Source organism: Tamandua tetradactyla, chromosome 16 (assembly GCF_023851605.1).
Source record: "Tamandua tetradactyla isolate mTamTet1 chromosome 16, mTamTet1.pri, whole genome shotgun sequence".
Lineage (NCBI taxonomy): Eukaryota > Metazoa > Chordata > Mammalia > Pilosa > Myrmecophagidae > Tamandua > Tamandua tetradactyla.
In genome coordinates this window covers 12,217,211-12,235,556 of record NC_135342.1, presented here as the reverse complement: position 1 = coordinate 12,235,556, position 18,346 = coordinate 12,217,211, and the positions used below count along the sequence as shown (strand labels likewise).

Genomic DNA, 18,346 nt, shown 5'->3' with positions numbered 1-18,346 from the left:
TCCCAAGGTCATGCCCTGGCCATCAAGGCTCAAATCACCCCCTTCTTGAGTTGTTACTGTTTCCCCTCCTCGCCAGAAACCTTGTTCTCTAAGACCACAGCTGCTTCCCAGCTTTGCTGATTGCCATGCCGTCGGAAGCCCTGGAATGTTCCCCTCTGGCCTGGAGGACCCGTGTCACTTTGACAGGCAAAGGGGCCTCGATTTCCAACCCAGGTGCAGAACTTCTGATACGGGGCTTCCGGACACGACATCGCCCATCTACCTTAGCCTTTAGTTCCGAGGAACTAGGACTCTGGGTCACTTCCCAATCCGGACTTGAGGTTGAACTGTGTGTCCTCCTCCTACCCCCCGACCCTAGAGGTCCTGGGTCCCCCATCCCTGCGCCCCTATAGGCTGTCTCCGCCTTCATCCCCCAGGACTACCTCCCCCACATCACGGCCCCCACATTGCGGCCCCCACCCCAGGCCCGGACCCCTCTCACCACGTCCCCCCCCGCCCGGGTCCTTTCCCCTCTAATACTCGCACCACCCATTCCACGTCTCCCTATTTAAAGCCCAGTGCCATCCTCCCGTCTGCTCCGCGCCCCCCAGCAGGACGCGAGCTCGAGGGGTGCGGCGCCAAGTGGGATGGGCTGGCGCTGGGGTCCTTCCGGAAGTGCGTCTCCCCGCGAGGGTCCCGGCTCCGCCAGCGCGGACTCCGCACCCACCTGCCCCAGGGCGGTCGCAGCCATGGTCGGTGCGGCGGGTAACTGTGCCCGCCGGGGCGCGCTCCCGGAGAGAGACGTTCCGGCCCCGCCCCCACGGCCGGGGCTTCCCCAGTCATGGACCGCCCGCGCGGACCCGGGAGTCGGCTGCAGCGCGCATGCGCAGTAATAAGCGTGGGAGGGGGGAGGGCGACGGGGCTTGAATGAGCCCACCCCCACTCTCAGGCTCGTTCCAGCCACCCGTCTGCCGGGCCAGAGCGTGCGAGCAGCGGTTTTCAAATATGCATTTGTATAGGGAATGTCGCCGAGCGCCAACGTGGACCTGCAGCCTATGCCAGAGGGCAAAGGCGAGGAGCAGCAGGCTTCGCCTCTCTCGAGCCCTTTCTGAAAGGGAAAACCATTCTCTGCACACCATCAGGCCTGCAGATAGCAAGTAAAGGCCCGGGAAAGCGGAAATGATATGGAGAAAAGTCCTTGGAAGGGGAAAGGGGGCAGGTGGTGATGAAGGGGTAGTTTCATTCTGCAGTCTTGATACTTCCTTTCGGAATATGGTTTTTCCTGCCACCGAGATGATCAATGTATATTCCTGGTAGCGTTTATAAAGAGATTAAAAACACCCTCGGTTCACCGTGATTCTGTCATCAGCGAGGCCTGAATTTCCGCCCCCCACTCATCAGTAAACTTCCAAGATCAGAAACAGGAAGCCTTGGAATAGGCTCACCCCTTCGTGAGTGTCCCCTCAATTCAGGACACCCCCCCCCCCGAGGCAGTTAGCTTGTTTACAGTCCCTCCGAGTCCCTCTAATTCCTAGAAATTCAAGTCTGCATCAGGGCTCCCCCTATCGTGGCCCTCGGTCACTGTGTCCTCAAAGCCTGCCGTGTCAGGGTCCCCTAAACTACTGCTCCTAGGTTACTGTGACACCAAAAGTCCTGTCCCCGGTGTGTCCTCAAAATCCGGCCCTAATACAGCACAGTGTACACTGCTGTGGAGGATGGACTGTGGTTAATTGTACAGATACAGAATGTTCTTTCATGAATCATAACTAATTACTATACAATTACAAGGTGTTAATAATAGGGTGGTATGGGTAAAAATACACTTTATGCAAACTCTGGGACTATAGTTAGTAAAATTTTAATATTCTTTCATCAGCTGTAGCAAAGATAACACACTAATGCAAAGTGTCAACAATGAGGGCTATATGGGAACTTTGTTTTTATACGACTGCTGTAAACCTTCTCTGGTTTCTTTGACTTGGCACAATGGTTTGTTTAAAAAAAATTTTATTAGGCGGGCCATGGCGGCTCAGCAGGCAGAGTTCTTGTCTGCCATGCCGGAGACCCGGGTTCGATTTCTGGTGCCATGCAAAAAAAAAAAAAAAATCACAAAACATTACATTAAAAAAAAAATCCGGGCCCCAGGCCGTTGTGCCACCGAAACTTTACCCTGAGACACTTTGTGCCCGAAACTTCCGCCCTCAAATCCTGTCCCCGGTGCACTGCCCTCCCTCCCCCATCCGCTCAGCTCCCAGCAGCCCAACCCGAGTCCTCTCCCCGCCCCCACCTAGCCCAGGGCTTGGGGGGCGGGGCCCGTGGGCCTCGCCCCCCTAGCCGCAGCCAATCAGTGATCGCTACACGCCCCCGCCGCGGCCAATCCGCACTGGCTCTGCGGCCCCACCCCCTCACCTGGGCTGGCCCCGCTCCCCAGCTGCTGCGATCCCAGGTCCGCGCCCTCCCCCGCCCCAGGACCCAGGAGTCTCCACCCCCCGCCTCCTCTTCCCTCGTCGCAGCCGGCTCCATCCTTTAAGGGTCAAGAATCCAGAGACTGGGCGGGCCAGGGTGGCTCAGCAGGCAAGAACGCCTGGAATGCCAGAGGACCCAGGTTCGATTCCCGGTGCCTGCCCATGTATTAAAAAAAAAAAAAATCACGAGACCGTTTCGCTTCTCCTCCTCCATTAGCTCCAAATTAACGGTTAATAGACTCTCCCCGCGGGCCGTTTAATGAGCGCTGGGTGCGGTTCTCCCGCTGCTGGGAGCTCCAGGCCGTGAGGTCCGCAGGATGTTGTCTCCCAGGGTGGGGAGGACAAGGGGGGAGGGTGGGGATCCTGGTGGGGCCGAAGGGCGGAAAATAAATGGAAGGTCACTCCCCCGGGCCCGCAACCCCCCCGTCACGGGGACTGGGAGGTGGGCGGCGCTTCTGGGTGTGCGGATGGAGTCTCACGGTTTGGGGGCTGCCCCCGGTGGAGGCTGGAGGACTTTGTATGGGGTGGGAGGGTCCTCGGCACGGAGGAGGTCCCTGTGGGGGCGGGGGAAATCAGGAAGGGGTGGTTCCAGTGGGGGCCTCCCGACTGGCCTTGCCCCCATATCCCAGCTCCGCACCCCCGGTCACAAACAGCTCAATGCCTGTGCAGAAGGAGGCCTCGGAGGCCAGGAACACGGCCGCGGCCCCCACCTCGGCTGGCTGGCCCATGCGGCCCAGGGGCTGGGGAAATAAGGGGGAGAAGAGGGTGGTGAGGGGGTGCCCCCATCTCTCCACCACCCCCATGCCACGCGGGACCTGGCCCCCCACTCCCACCTGGGCCAACGTGCCCTCTAGAATGGTGGCAGCAGGGTCCGGGGTCAAGGCTGCTAGCTCCTTCCACATTGGGGTCCAGATGTTCCCTGGAGAGATACTGGGGGGAGGGAGGCAGGATCCAGATAGTCTTCTCCAGCCTGCTCATGGATCTCCCAGCTGACCCACTCCCACTCTTCTCAGGGCCCCCGGGGTGGGGGTGGGTGGGGCTGCTCACCAGTTGACACGGACGCCATATTGACTCTCGTCCAAGGCCAAGGCCTTGGTCATGGCGGTCACTGCCCCCTGCAGGAAACGGGCCGGGAAGAGAGCTCGGCCCCTGCCTTATAGGGACCCTCCTGTCCTCCCTTCCCAACCAAGGGCATTGGGATAGGCGAGTCATGCCTTCCCTGCTGGCTTTATTCAGACGCACTTGCCTGGTGCTTGGGAGATGCTTGGTGCTTACCAACTTGTCCCCGATGCTCAGGTCTCAGGCTGGGAGTGGTGGGGGGTGTCCCAGGGCTCCCCCAGGGCCTGGAGACCTTCCTAGACCCTGGTCCTAAGAGTCTGGTCTCAGGACTGAAGCCCATGGGGGTCAGGCAGGGCAAGGAGAAGCGGGGGGAGGCCTGTGTACCTTGGTGGCCACATAGGGCACCGCCCGGGACTGGCCAATTGCCCCGACCAGGCTGGAGATGTTGATGATGTTTCCCCGGCTCTTGCGCAGGTGGGGGAGGGCGAGCTGCGGAGGCGGGAGGGAGGATGAGCCCCGAGCCCTGGGACACCCCCCACCCCAGCCCTCCCAGCTGCAGGCCATGATAAAGGAGAAGGCCATGCTGTCCCTCACCCCAGCAGGTGCTTGGTCCACCCCAGAGCCCTGGGTCTCTTCCTTTCTGCTTTATCCTAGGGCCTCTGAGTCTCAGCACAAACAGAGGTTGCTCCTCTTCTGGAAGGCTTCCTTTCTCTGTCTCTTACTGGGTCTCTGTCCCCCTCTCTCTGGTCTTTGTTTATTTCTTAAACTCCTATCCCTATCAAAACTGGAAAATGAAAGAAACTCAGAAGACTGCATGTCTTGCAAACTAAAAGGAAGCTCTATCCATGGAGGGGGGATGGTTCTGAGAGCCTTATGGGGCGCTGTGGTCAGAATGTGACATGGGAAGCCTTCCAAAACGCACTCTTTCTCCTGCCAACCTCTCCCCTGCCCCTCCCTGGCTACCTGGCTCTGCTGTCCCCTCCCTTCACTCTACATGACCTTGAATAAACCCTCATTGTTATCTCCTTCCCCCTTCCCCTCGTGGGTCCTGGGCAGCTGACCTAGCCAGACCAGGCCTTTTCCTGTCACTCAAGGTTAACGAGCACAAGCCGGGGACCCGAGGGGCTGCCAGGTGGGGACTCCGAACTAACTGCCTTTCTGCTTGGCCCCACCAGCTTTTTCAAACCTTAACCTCTCCCTTAAAAATGCTCCCACCCTTTTCTTAGCGCTGTATCTTCAAATTCACCCTGCGGATTCTAACCTCAGGGCCTTTGCATTTGCTCTGACGCACTCCTCTGGTGACCCACCATTCTGGGTTGCTTAGGACTAAAGAGGTTTCTGGGGACAGAGGACATTTGGTGCTAAAACCTGGGACAGGTGGCTTCCTTCAGATCGTGTTCAGATGTCAGCTTCTCAGTGATGCCTTCCCTGAGCGTTCTAAAACTGCCACCTGCCCAGCCCCGAATCCAGGATCCCTCTTCCCGATTTATTTTTCCCTCTTGCCACAGCCTCCACCTGACATGCTATACACCCTTCGCTTGCTTATCGCGTTCTGTCTCCTCCATCAAAATGCAAACACCCATCAGAGATGCCTGAAATGGCTGTCTTTACTTTGTTTCCTCCTCAGGACACAGTAGGTGCTCATTCAATATCTTTGGAATGAATGAATGGATAAATGAATTGAGGACCTAGTAAGGCTCTACCGGCTCTAAGTTCGGTAAATCTTCCCACCAACCCTCCCAGGTCCCACTGCAGCCCCATTTCACAGCTGAAGAGACCGAGGAAGGGACGGTGGTGGGGGAATCTAATGCAGGACATGTGACAGCGGCAGAATTTGCCACCTGGGCAGGCTGAGGCCAGATCCCCTGAGCACAGAAGATTTTCCCAGGACGCCAAGGGCCTGCTTTCCCCAGCCTGGTGTGGTGGACTGGAGCATGTGCGCAAGGGGGGCGGGGGTCGCAAGGTCTCGCTGATGAAACTCACCGCGTCGCCCCATCCCCACCCCCAGACCTGCACCCACTTTTCCCCAGGTTTTCAGGCCAGAGAGCTGGAGCCTTCTCCAGGGGGCGTTAGGTGGCTTCTCCCATCCATCACCCAGCCCTGGCAGCTGTCCCACCGGAGGATCACCGGAATCTATACATTCAGTTCCCTCCATTTCCTTCATTTGTTGGGCGAACTTTTATTAAGCGCCGACTAGATGCCAGGCGCTGTGGGAAATGCTGGGGAAACCACTGGAACCAGAGAGAGAGACAGACCCCCGCCCTTGAGGGGCAGACTCAAGGATCTGCTGGATTGGGATTAGGGAAATGGAGCAAGGAGTGGGATGAGGGGCAGGGAGCTCTGCGGAGTGCGCAGTTTTAAAAAGGGTTGCGGGCAGGTGGCATCTGAGAAAGGGGGTCGGAATGTGAGTGTGAGTCCTGGGGGTGTCTGGGGGAGGGGCAAGGAAGACGGGGGGGGGGGGTGAGGCAAGGTCAGAGCGGAAGGGGCCAAATCAGGTGGGGCCTCGAAGGTCACACTCCCCACATGGACAAAAGCACCACCTCCTGGTACTGGGTTTCCTGCCCCCACGCTCGCTCTACCCTGCTCTTGTTCCCTCTGCAACAGCCACAGTGATCTTTCAGTACTATGCACTGGATCACATCCCTTCCCCACTCAAGCCCCTTGCATGGCTCCATATTACTCTGGACATGCAGCCCAGACTCCTGCCCGAGGCCTCCAGGCCTGCAGGATCTGGCTGTCCTCTCCCCACCCCACAACCCCTCCCTGCACCGCCCTGTCAACAGCACCAAGCCCGCCCATCACCAGGCCCCGTGCCTGGGCCGCTTCTCTGCCAGGAAGACTGGCCACTGCCTGCTCCACCCCCTCAGCTGGTTCATGGGGCTCAGATGTCACTTTTCCAGGAAAGTCTGCCAGGACCCCACTGCAAGTCAGATTCTCCCTGCCACACTCCCAGAGCCACCCCTCACCCCCCGCATTCCCCCTCCTAGCTCGGAGACCACTCACCCATGGGTGCTCATCTCTGGGGTTCACTGGCTGCCCCTGGATATCAACGCCTCGGGCGGGGAGCACGTGCGGCCCGCTCCCTGCTTTATCCCCAGCACCTGGGACGGGTTCGCCCGACCCACCACTCAGACAGTATTTAACAAACAAGTGAACGCATGAAGGGAAAGGGAAAAGGTCTCCCAGCGCTGAGACTGACAGCTGCCAGGTCTGTGCTCAAACCCCTCCCGCGGTTCCCTACTGCACCACCCCCCTCCACCGATCTCACGCACTTCCTTTACTACAAAAATCTCTCTCATCGTCTCCATCTGGACCAAAGACGGGGGTGGGGGGGTGTCTCTGCCTGATGCACGTAACTGCCGATCCACGGCCCTGGGGCTTCAAGGAGAGAAAGAGTTTATTGTGCGATGCAGAACAGATGGTCTGTCAGCTCCAGAATCTATCCCTGAGTGTAGAAGTTCAGGGTTTTTCTGGATTCAAATGAGGGGGGATGGAGTTGGTACTATTATAATAGTAACACAGGGCTGAGAGCAGGCCGCAATAACCATTAGAATAGAAACTAAAAACAAGTCAAAACTAGTGGAGTTCCAGTTCATTTCGGGTATTAACTTCCTCCTATTCTACAATAAAGGAAGAAAAATATCTATTGAATGTTCAGTAATCACGGTCATTTGTTTATTCTCGATTTCCCAGTTGCACCCCCACCCCCCTTTTGTCCCAGTTTAGGGAATCACGAACTTTTGCTTGCATCAAAGCCCACCAAGGAGACAGTTTAAAAATGCAGATTTAGGGCGGGCCACGGTGGCTCAGCAGGTTTGAGACTCAGCAGGTCTCATGCCAGAGACACCGGTTTGATTCCTAGTGCCTGCCCATGCAAAAAAAAAAAAAAAAAAAAAAAAGCAGATTTAGAGGGCAGAGACACAGAGCTTCTGATTCAGTGGTTTGGACTGGCGCCCCAGAATTGACAAAAGAATTCTCAAGGGATTCTGGTGGCAATGATGGTAAAAACGATAGTGAGAATGTGTGTGACAGCAGGGACGAGCCTTGAGGACATGATGCTGAGTGAAATAAACCAGACACAAAAGGACAGATATTGTATAACTTCGCTATTATGACCTTGGTAAAGGTAAACCCAGAGACTTATAATACAGAATAGAGGGGACCTAGAGATACACAGAAGCTAGAAATGGGTGAATGGTTACCTAATGAGGTTAATGTATATGTAAGGGAATGGATAGAAGTGAGGGTGGTTCATTAGCGGGTTTATAAGTAATATTGCCATATGGAAGGTGAATATGATTGAAAGGGGTTGTACAGAGCCATGTATCTGAGTGACTAATACTACAAATGTAAATATGTTTTGCATACCTTTTTCAAAGGTATGAATCTTGTTCAAAGAGTCAATAATAGACGGGCATATACCCTCCCTGCTATGTGGGACGTGAGTCTCCTGGCGGCATGGGAGATGACTCCCAGGGATGAGCCTGGCCCTGGTGGCGTGGGGGATGACTCCCAGGGATGAGCCTGGCCCTGGCGGCGTGGGGGATGACTCCCAGGGATGAGCCTGGCCCTGGCGGCGTGGGGGATGACTCCCAGGGATGAGCCTGGCCCTGGCGGCGTGGGGGATGACTCCCAGGGATGAGCCTGGCCCTGGCGGCGTGGGGGATGACTCCCAGGGTTGAGCCTGGCCCTGGCGGCGTGGGGGATGACTCCCAGGGTTGAGCCTGGCCCTGGCGGCGTGGGGGATGACTCCCAGGGTTGAGCCTGGCCCTGGCGGCGTGGGGGATGACTCCCAGGGATGAGCCTGGCCCTGGCGGCGTGGGAACAACAATGCCAAACTGACCAAAAGGGGGTTAAGAAGTATACCTAATAAGGTATCAGTGGCTGAGAGAGTTCAAATAGAGTTGAGAGGCTACCCTGAAGGCTACTCTTAAGTAAGCTTCAGCTAGATATTGCTATTTATCATAGTTTGCCAAACCTAACCAAAACCATTCCTGCCCACCCTAAAGAATACCTAAGGGCTTTATCTGAGATTCTGCAAAGGTTCCATGCACTATCGTCGCTTTCCAGGACCCTACACCCTCCAGATGGGTTCCTAGGCCAGATAAGTCCTGAAACCCAGAGGGCCCAGCCTCTCCAGAACATCAGCTAGTCCCACCCCCATTCCATATCATCAACAGCCCCTCCCAGCATGAAAAGGCTAGGGTATAGCCCAAAAAACCCTAAAGATTGCGAGAAAGCTCAAAGGAGATGGTGGAGTTATACAGAGAAGGTAGGGTTTAACAAATGAGTGTGATTTCTGAATCATTATATTGATAGTTCCTCTAGTCCCCGGTCCTCTTGGAACAGCTAGAAGGAAAACCTAATATTGTGGAATTGTAACCCATACCAAATTCTGAAATTTGTTCTATGACTAATTGTGGTGTGCTTTGAAATTTATTGCTCTTTTGTATATATGTTATTTTCACAATAAAACAATAATAATAGAGGGGCATAGGAGGGAAACTACTATCGCAAGCTATGGCCTATATTTAACAGAAGACACCACCAGAATCACAGCAACGCAAGGGGTAAATAATTCGGGGGGAGGGACAAGAGTTAAGGGAAATTTTGGATTTTCTCTTTGGTGAGGGTATGTTTATCTGTTATTTTTCTCTTCGGAGCAATGAAAAGCGGCTAAAATTGAGAGTGATGATGATTGTACAACCAAGTGAGGACACTAAAAAAAAAATGATAGTGGTGGTGGTGATGATGGCAGTGGCTTCTGCATGTGGAGAGATTTCTTTGCAACAGGAACTATTTTAGGTGTTTGGATAGAGGCATAAATGAGCAGACAAAAGTTTCAACCCTCAGGAAGAACAAATGCAACGGGCAGACCTGGCCTGTGTCCTGGTGTCAACCAACCAAATGTAATAAAACATTCAGGGACAACAGTGATGCCCCGATAAATCCCAGAGTAATTTGAACAGTGAATAAAAAAGTATTAGCAAAGTCCCCTTCGGGGAATCGTGCGAAAGGGAGAAAATTCAACCTCCCAAAGTTGAATTCTTGATATTCTCACAAGCAGTGTGGACAACCAAAGCACCAGGCTGAGCCCCCAATCTTGGGGTTTGTTCATATGAAACTTAACCCCACAAAGGATAGGCTAAGCCTACTTAAAATTAGGCCTAAGAGTCACCTCCAAGAGAACCTCTTTTGTTGCTCAGATGTGGCCTCTCTCTCCAGCCAACACAACAAGCAAACTCACCACCCTCCCCGTCTACGTGGGACATGACTCCCAGGGGTGTGAACCTTCCTGGCAATGTGGGACAGAAATCCTAGAATGAGTTGAGACTCAGCATCAAGGGATTGAGAAAAACCTTAGAATGAGCTGAGACCCAGCATCAAGGGATTGAGAAAACCTTCTCCACCAAAAGGGGGAAGAGAGAAATGACGCAGAATAAAGTGTCAATGGCTGAGAGATTCCAAACAGAGTCGAGAGGTTATCCTGGAGGTTATTCTTACGCATTAAGTCGATATAACCTTTCTAGTTAGTGTAATGGAGAGGCTGAAGGGAACTGCCTGAAAATGTAGAGCTGTGTTCCAGTAGCCATGTTTCTTGATGATGATTGTATAATGATATAGCTTTCACAATGTGACTGTGTGATTGTGAAGATGCCCCTTTTATCTACCTTATCGACAGATGAGTAATGCATGTGATTAAAAATAAATAATAGGGGGAACAAATGTTAAAATAAATTTAGTTTGAAATGCTAGTGATCAATGAAAGCGAGGGGTAAGGGGTATGGTAGGTATAATCTTTTTTTTATTCTGTTTTCGTTTTATTTCTTTTTCTGAATTGATGCAAATGTTCTAAGAAATGATGAATATGCAACTATGTGATGATATTAAGAATTACTGATTATATATGTAGAATGGAATGATATCTTAATGTTTTGTTTGTTTGTTGTTAATTTTTTTTAATTAATAAATTTAAAAAAATAAATAGGGGAACGAATGTTAAAATAAATTTAGTAGACTGAAATGCTAGTGATTAATGAAAGGGAGGGGTAAGGGGTATAGTATGCATGAATTTTGTTTTCTTTTTCTTTTTCTGAATTGATGCAAATGTTCTAAGAAATGATCATGATGATGATTAAACAACTATGTGATGATATTGTGAGTTGATTATATATCAAGAATGGAATGATCACATGGTAGGAATGTTTGTGTTTGTAAGTGCTTATATTTAATAAATAAATAAATAAATTGAAAAAACCAAACAAAAAATAAAAATAAATAGGGTGTGAGTAGAATGATCACATGGTAGGAATGTTTGTGTTTGTATGTGCTTATGTTTAATAAATAAATAAATAAATTGAAAAAACCAAACAAAAAATAAAAATAAATAAATAGGGTGTGAGTAGTAGATGATATTAAGGAATTAACGTCATTTGGCGATCTAGCGTTATTTTGGTTAAGTAAGAAAATGTCCTAATTTTTAAGCAGTGCCCACGAAAGTAATAGGAGATGAGCTGTCATGCTGGTACAGTGTACGTTACAATACTTTGGCCAAAACAACAATATGCATAGGGTATGTGTTATGACAAGATGTGAACAGTTTAAATACAGCATTTGAGCATTATTCACCTGCTCTATTTTTCTGCTTTTTAAACATGTTTTCACATAAAGTTAAATTTACATTTTAATTATAAAACCTTTTTTTTGCTCTCCCTCACCTCCTGGTGGGGAGTGGCAGTGAGGGGCCCATTCCGTGTTGACTCCGCGTTCTCCCAGGGATCGCACCCCAGCTGCCAAGAGGCCAACTTCCTGGGTGACACACTTTGCCAGTGACCTTCCAGTCTAGAGCTGCCCCTCACCCCCCGCGGTGTTTCCGGGGCTCACCCTGCACACCAAGCCCGTGTGCGGCCTGCTTCTGGGGACACCCACCCAAACACAGGGGTGACCATGCTACTGCCAACACCCAGACGCTAGGATTTAACAGACAATCGTGATTACAAAAATCATCATATGGAAATTCCCCTTTTCACTTCCTAGCATATTAAAAGAAACCAGAAGGATATATCTGAAATTACTGAACTGTAATTCATCTGCCTGGATCTCTGGTAACGACTGTATAACTACATGGCCTTTATTTATTGTGACTGTAAAAACCTCGTGACTGACCCTCACCTGTACCCCTTTTCCCTGTTTTTCAACTTTAGAATCTTATCATCACTAAAGACAGCCCCTAATGTTTATTCATGAAGGGCCCTGAGTCAGTCCAGAATGAACTCACCCCAATTCCAAAGTTATCTTGTTAGATGCAACTGGCTCTAACCAAAATGAACCTGCCTGACATGCACAGTGGCTCAGACTTTAACCTGGAAGTGCCCTGTACCTCATTATAATACTAAAAATCACCCCATCGTCATATGAAGTCTCCCGTTTCTTACATACATTCTGTGGCTGAGCGCGAGTTGATCTGTGCATTCTCAATAATTAGATCATACTCTAACCACGTCATTTCGAGCCATTGTGCTCATAATCCTAACACGTGCCCACATTTTGGAACTCTAAAACTACAGAATTACTGCAGCTCAAAGAGACAGATGTTTAGACCAATAAGCCATCTGAGCTCGGGCCTAGCAAGAAACTCTTTCCCTTCCCCAGGGTCTCAGAAATTGGTCATTTGAGCTCAGAGAACCCACTGCTTTTTATAGGTCTCACTGTGGTTAGGCTTCAAAATTCTACTAATGAGTCAGATCTATAAGTCAGCTAAAACCATGGCATCAGTGTTCGTTCCCCAATTTGGAGTATCTCGTGATTGTATAACAGAATGTTCTTGTTTTTTATAAAATATACTGCCAAGTACTTAGGGATAAAGGGTTGTCACGTCTGCAACTCGCTGTCAAATAATTCAGAAGGGAAAATAGATGATGATGATAGAGAGATAACCAATCAATGACAGACTGACAGAGGAACAAAGCAAATGTCACAAAATGTGAATAATAGGGAGCATAGGTATACAGGAATTCTCTGTACTATGCTTGCAACTTTTCTTAAATCAGGTCAAAATTAAAAGCTAAAAGAAAAAAACACATTCTAATCCATTTGTGGCACATATAAAGTTCTTAGTGGTAAAATTATATGGTGTCTGGGTGGCGGATAGTAGGAGGTACTAACAGAAGCAAGTATATTATACTTGCTTTGGTTGGAAATGGGGAATGTTTTTAAAATGCACCCAGGTGGCTCCTGCCCCAGGGCCTTTGCACACCCTTTTCTTGCTGTGTGAAAACACCCTGTGCCCTACTTCTCTGCTTCCCTCCCTCCCACTCGGAGTTTGGCTCAAATCTCACCTTCTCCCTCTTTTTTCCTGCAGGCACCATAAGCTCAACAAATATGGCAAGGATCTCCAATGGATTGAAACGGGCTGCTCACAAGAAACTCTAAGGAGCAAGGTTCATGATCAATAAGAGCTCGCAGAGGGCAAACTCTAGGCCAGGAGACACGTTCTAAGGGCTTTGTGGGCAGTTCTTCATTTACTCCTCAGCACAACCTGGAATTAGGGACTGTATCACCTGCTTTTTCTAGAAAAGAAAACAAGCTCAGAAACGTGGAGTTACTTGCCCTATGTGGAAGTTAGGAAGTAGCAGATGTCAACTTACGCAGGCTGGTTCCAGAATCTCGACCCTTAATTCCTGCACCAGGCTGCCACTTGGGCCATTTGCAAGTAACAGGGTCCAGGGAATCCAATAGGGAGAGGTGGGGACTGGGGTGCAATGGAGAGCTGGGTTGCATCTAGCAGACCACCTCCAGAGAAACCAAAAATTCAAATATTTGCATGCAATCTTTTTTTAAATGCTGGCAACCAGTAAAGCACACATGCATATAAGCCTCTCGTGGGCTATGGCTTGCACAGGGGTGCTTTTAAGTGGGTGATCAATCTTAGAAAGCCAACAAAAGCTGGGGGTAGTAGCCAGGGGTATGCCAATGCTCGGAGACATATGGATCTCACATAGGACCTCAGAGTCAGCATGTCCCCGGGGACTCCTAAGCTCCCCCACCCACGCTGCACCCCGGAGCCCATTCCCTGGGCTTCTCTCCTCTTCTCTGTCTACACTCACTACCCCAAGTGTACACTCTTCCAGCCTCGAGCCAGACTTCCAGAACCAAGGTCTTCAGACCCCACCTCTCACCCCAGCCCCACAAACCCCCAAGCCTGCTTGCCATGCCCACGTGGACATCTGGTGGGCCCCGGTGCCTGGCATTCGGCATGGTCCCCCACTCCTTTCTTTCTCACCCCCACATCTGGCCTATAAAGAAACCCAGACGACTCTACCTTGAAGAATGGATCCAGAAGATGCCCACTTTCCACCACACCCACAGCTACTCCTCTGGCCTGCTCTGAGCCACCATCACCTCCCACCAGGACCCCCTGCAGCCCCTTCCTCATGAAGTGCCTGGCTTCAGCGCTCAGCCCCTCAGTGCGGCCCCCTCACAGCCACCAGTGGGTGCTCTCATCCCCTGTGCCTGCTCAGAAGCCTCAGGCATGGACCCCAGGCCCCATTGGTCTGACCCCTTTTGTCCCCATCACATTCCCCTCCCCATCTGCCCTCCTCTCCTACCCTGTCCCCCACGCTCAGCCGGCTCCAGCCACATCTGCCTCCTCACACTTGCTCCTGTACCTATGCCAAGTAGTTTCACCCCAGGGCCTTTGCACTGGCTATTTCCCTCACAGAGAAGTCTGGATTGCTCTCCCCCTGCACCTCAGGGTCTTGACTTACATGTCTTCTCTCAAGAAGCCTTCCCTGACCTCCTTTGTGAAAGAGCATACATGTACCCTTTTCAAAAAAAAAGCCGCATGCTGAATTATTTATAAATGAAATAATATGATGTCTGGAGCTTGCTCTAAAATACTTCAGCTAAAGAAAAGGGGGGTGGGGTCAGGGGAGAGATAACAACAGAATATTGATCATCGCTGGTGCTGGGTGAGGAGCACAGGGGATGCAATAGACGATTCTCTCTCTCTTCTGTCTGCGTGGGAAGTGCCATGAGGAGTAAGTTTCATAAGATGGCACAGTCACATCTGCATCCCTCTTTATCCCCTTACACTTCCCTTCATTGTTTCTGTTCACAGCACTTATTGCTCCCTGAAATGCTATGATAAATTTGCTTGTTTACTATCTGTCTCCTTCCAAGAATATCAGCTCCCCAAGACAGGGGCTTTTCTCTGTTTCATTTGCCACTGTCTGCCCGCTGATGGAAGGTTCTGGAAGGTTCTCAAAAAGACTGGGGCATGCAGCTACATGGGTAGCTATTCCTGGCTGTGGAGATCTGCACCATTTATTTGCAACAAAGAACAGAAAGTCATCAGATCAAGGAGTTCAAGCCAAGAGACAGAAGGCATTCTATTCTCAGGCCACACAGACCCTACCTGAACTCTCACCTTGGTCAGGCTGTATGTCCCCAGAAGGTTCAGCTCCAGCAGCTGTCGGAAGCCCTGGGCAGAGGTCTCTTCGGGCCACTGCGGGGGTGGGTCTAAGCAGGGTGGGGTGGACAGGCAGAGAGAAGAGGGGCACGTGAGAGGAGCGCAGGGAGGGGCACCGAGGGTGCCTGGTGGAGTAGGCAGAGTGGTTCAGAGAGGGAGAGACCAGCCCCTGGGGCCTGGGTTCAAATCCCAGCTGTGGTAATTAGGTTCAGGTGTCAACTTGGCCAGGTGAACGTGCCTAGTTCTGTTGCTGTGGACATGAGCCGATGACATGGACATGAGTCAGGTGAACCTCATCTGTTGTTGATTACCTCTGCAGTGGGCTAGGAGGCGTGCCTGCTGCAATGAATGGTGTTTGATTTAATCAGCTGGTGTTTAAAATGAGAGAGCTCAACGTAGCACAGCCCAAGCAGCTCAGCATACCTCATCTCAGCACTCGCAGCTCAGCCCAGGCCTTTGGAGATGCAGAAAGGAATCACCCAGGGGAAAGTTGTTGGAACCCAGAGGCCTGGAGAGAAGGCCAGCAGAGATCACCCTGTGCCTTCCCACATAAGAAAGAACCTGAGTTGAAAGTTAGCTGCCTTTCCTCTGAAGAACGACACGTTTTTCACGAAATAAATCCCCTTTCATTAGCAGCCAATTCATCTCTGGTGTGTTGCATTCCGGCAGCTAGCAAACTAGAACCCCAGCCCTGACACTTTCTGGCTGCGGGACTTGGGTTGGCACTTCCCCTCTCTTTGCTTCAATTTCCACACCTACTCCATGAGGGTAACATCTAGGCCTTGGGCTTAGAAATTTCCTGGGTCAATATTTGTACCTGACAGTTTGTACTGCAACCATGTTGGTTAAATAAATAGGAGGAATCTGGGAACTATGGGAAGAGAGATAGAAAAACCAACAGCCAGAAGACAAACAGGTGGGGGGGGGGGGATAGAGGATGATGGGAAAGATAAGAAGTGGGAAAAGAAGGAAACTGAGTCATCTGAAGACAACGTTAGGGGCCAAACGGAAGGATGGGGCAGGGAGATAGAAGCAAAGCCCAGGGATAGGAAGTTGTCTCATGGCATCAGTTGCCACCACTTTGTCATGTTCCTGTCCTCTCTGTCAATAGAGACACAGAGATGTACATATGTACGTACATAGAGATCTATGTACTGTATTTGTAGTTGCTCAATATGTATTTGTAGAAGGGATAAGGGACGCAGAAAGGACAAAGTAGCAACCGCCATCTCTTTAAACCCTTACAACAACGTGAGGAGGAAGATACAGCCCAGAGAGGGTGAGTCACTTGCTCAAAGTTGCCCAGCTGACAAGGGAGATGCCAGGCCAGCCAGGTCACCTCTCTGAGCCCCGGTTTACCACACTGAGGCATTCCTACAAAGGCCAGTCATGAAGTCAGTGGTAATTTCCCTTCGAAGCCACCTTACCAAGTCCTATAAACCATGCACCACGGGGCAGCCTTGCTGTCATCAGCTAAGAGAAAGGCCATGGGCCTCACTTCACAGATGGGCAGACTGAAGCTACAAGGCAGGGAGCAGCTACAGTGGTGATGGAATGTAAGTGGGGCAGGCTCAAGGCTGGGTCTCATTCAGTACTCACACCAACCCTATAAGGAAACACTTATGATTATTACTATTGTCCTCATTGTAGAGATATGGAAACTGAGGCACAGAGAAGTGAAGACACGGGCCTGGGGGCACACAGCAGGGATGAACACAGCCAGGATTTGCGTCCAGGCCTGGGGAATCCCATAGCTGCATTGTTCTACCAGCATGGATAGAGAGAAGGAGGGGCAGGGAAAGGGGAAACAGAGGCACAGGAGGCGATAGAAGGGCGGCAGGTTGGCTGGCACTGGGGAAGGCCCAACCTCACAACTCACGGTGGCCAGCGTTGTTAACCACACAGTCCAGGCGGCCAAAGCGGCAGATGGTCTCGCCAACCAGGGTCTGTGGGGAAAGGTGTCCTGTGAGAGGCCGGGGGCCAGGGAGCTCCCCACAGCTGGCGGTGAGGGGGCGCCAGGGCTGTCAGATACCAACGGACTGTTCAACGCAGACTTCCATCGTCAGTCCAGGGACAAAAAGGAGGGGACGGAAACCCAGGGAGAGGGGGCAGAGACCCAGAGAGAGGGGTGGGGGAGGAAACATTGTTACGGAATTCCTTCACTGTGAGGGACTTAGTCACTTCCACGCAGCTGATAACTGTGATAAGAGCCCTGGAGAAGACGGAAATAAAAGAGAACTTTCCAGAGAGACATCAGCAGAATCAGTGGAGCCTGGAGGGGCAAATGACATTGGGCTGATGCCTTGGGGAATTTAATGAGGAGAGGAGGGAAGGAAGAGGAGACAGCTTTGCCACAGCCTCAGCCTCGTGGAGAAAGACATGAAAATGAGATGGTAGCCGCTAGCGACAGGAAGCAGGGGCAGGAATCAGGCTTACCGCCATGTCTTCCTCCCGAGTCACATCACAGCGAATAAATACAGTTCCAGGCAGCTCCTGCTCCAGGGCCCGGCCACAGGACTCTGCAGGGAGACCCCCCGGGTCTGAGGGAGAAGGGGCTGGGGGACCCGGGGGTCTGAGGGAGGGAGGAAGGCTGGGGCAAGGGCGGAGGGTCCCTCACCATCCTTGTCACAGATGACCACTTGGGCTCCACTCTCCACTGAGAATAGAAAAGTCAACTGATTACCTGCCTGTACCTTGGCAATGGCCTCTGCTGCTCCCCTGAGGCCACCTGCAGTGGGGCAGAACCCCCCCCCACCCCCGTGTGTTTTCCTCGTGATCCCAAAGGACAAAGGGCAGAGGCCCTAGCATGGCGAGGCCTTGGCTCCTTTCCTCCACCCCTGGGTTCCAGAGTAAACCCCAAGGCTGGGCAACCCATCTTCCCCGAGCCACCCATTTGTAGCTACCATAACTGAGACCCCGAGAAGGGCCAACTAACTTTTGAACACCCCGCCAAAACCTCTGGCCCCAGGCGACCGCCGGCACCCTGTCCTTAGCCATGGAGACTGGATGCGGGTCCTCAGGCCGGGCTTGGAGGCCCCCTTCCCACACCTTTAGCCCCAGGCCCCAAAAGCCCACGAGCCCCCAACTCACCAAAGGCCCGCACGACCCCCGCGCCGATGCCGCGCGCGCCCCCGCTCACCACCACCACCTTCCCCGCGTAGCGCGCGCCCGCGGCCATCCCGGCCCAACTGTCCGTCTCGCTGCGTCCCTCGCTCTGTCCCTCACTCTGGGCCCCCTTCCAACCCCAGAATCCGGGGAGGAGCTGGGGGGCGTCGGGTCAAGTGCTAAACAGGGGCTGGATCCGCGCGGGCCGGCCTCGGGGGCGGTGCCGGAAAGGTGGAAACCCGGAAGTGCGACCCCAGCCCCTCCCCCT

General features: G+C 52.1%; 2 protein-coding genes and 1 long non-coding RNA gene across 9 annotated transcripts in view; 1 reads left to right on the top strand and 2 right to left on the bottom strand.

The window, feature by feature from the left end:
- Positions 1–839, bottom strand: part of BCAT2 (branched chain amino acid transaminase 2) — a 13,650-nt gene extending 12,811 nt beyond the window's left edge. For both annotated transcript variants that reach the window (XM_077131234.1, XM_077131235.1), the window contains exon 1: positions 707–839. In XM_077131234.1, the coding sequence (XP_076987349.1) occupies positions 707–730 (24 nt within the window). In that variant the 5' untranslated portion in view covers positions 731–839. The remainder of the gene's footprint in view (positions 1–706) is intronic.
- LOC143658863 (uncharacterized) overlaps positions 1–14,203 on the top strand; it is an 18,434-nt gene extending 4,231 nt beyond the window's left edge. The window contains exons 3-4 of one of the 2 annotated variants that reach the window (XR_013163347.1): positions 999–1,136; positions 12,865–14,203. This is a non-coding gene — a long non-coding RNA (uncharacterized LOC143658863). Of the gene's footprint in view, positions 1–998; positions 2,245–12,864 lie in introns of those variants that run through there. The other variant, XR_013163346.1, reaches the window with a different exon arrangement.
- HSD17B14 (hydroxysteroid 17-beta dehydrogenase 14) lies at positions 2,639–18,340 on the bottom strand. Of its 5 annotated transcripts, none has more exons than XM_077131236.1 (9): positions 18,064–18,340; positions 17,591–17,629; positions 17,410–17,513; positions 16,853–16,919; positions 14,920–15,023; positions 3,888–3,992; positions 3,492–3,559; positions 3,278–3,374; positions 2,639–3,184 (listed from the first exon to the last, which is right to left on the bottom strand). In XM_077131236.1, exons 1-9 carry the CDS (start codon positions 18,149–18,151, stop codon positions 3,017–3,019), a joined length of 840 nt encoding a protein of 279 aa, XP_076987351.1. In that variant the 5' UTR covers positions 18,152–18,340; the 3' UTR covers positions 2,639–3,016. The 5 variants fall into 5 exon arrangements, with proteins under 5 accessions (XP_076987351.1, XP_076987352.1, XP_076987353.1 ...); XM_077131237.1 differs by having other exon boundaries at positions 14,932–15,023; XM_077131238.1 differs by having other exon boundaries at positions 17,410–17,492.
- Between the last annotated feature and the right edge of the window lie 6 nt (positions 18,341–18,346).

Excerpts from the sequence above, each read along its gene's own strand:
- HSD17B14 (XM_077131236.1), bottom strand. The coding sequence starts at position 18,151 with ATGGCCGCGGGCGCGCGCTACGCGGGGAAGGTGGTGGTGGTGAGCGGG. Across the intron at positions 3,375-3,491 it reads TATGGCGTCCGTGTCAACTG|TATCTCTCCAGGGAACATCT; the intron begins GTGAGCAGCCCC and ends CCCTCCCCCCAG. Across the intron at positions 3,185-3,277 it reads TAGAGGGCACGTTGGCCCAG|CCCCTGGGCCGCATGGGCCA; the intron begins GTGGGAGTGGGG and ends TTATTTCCCCAG.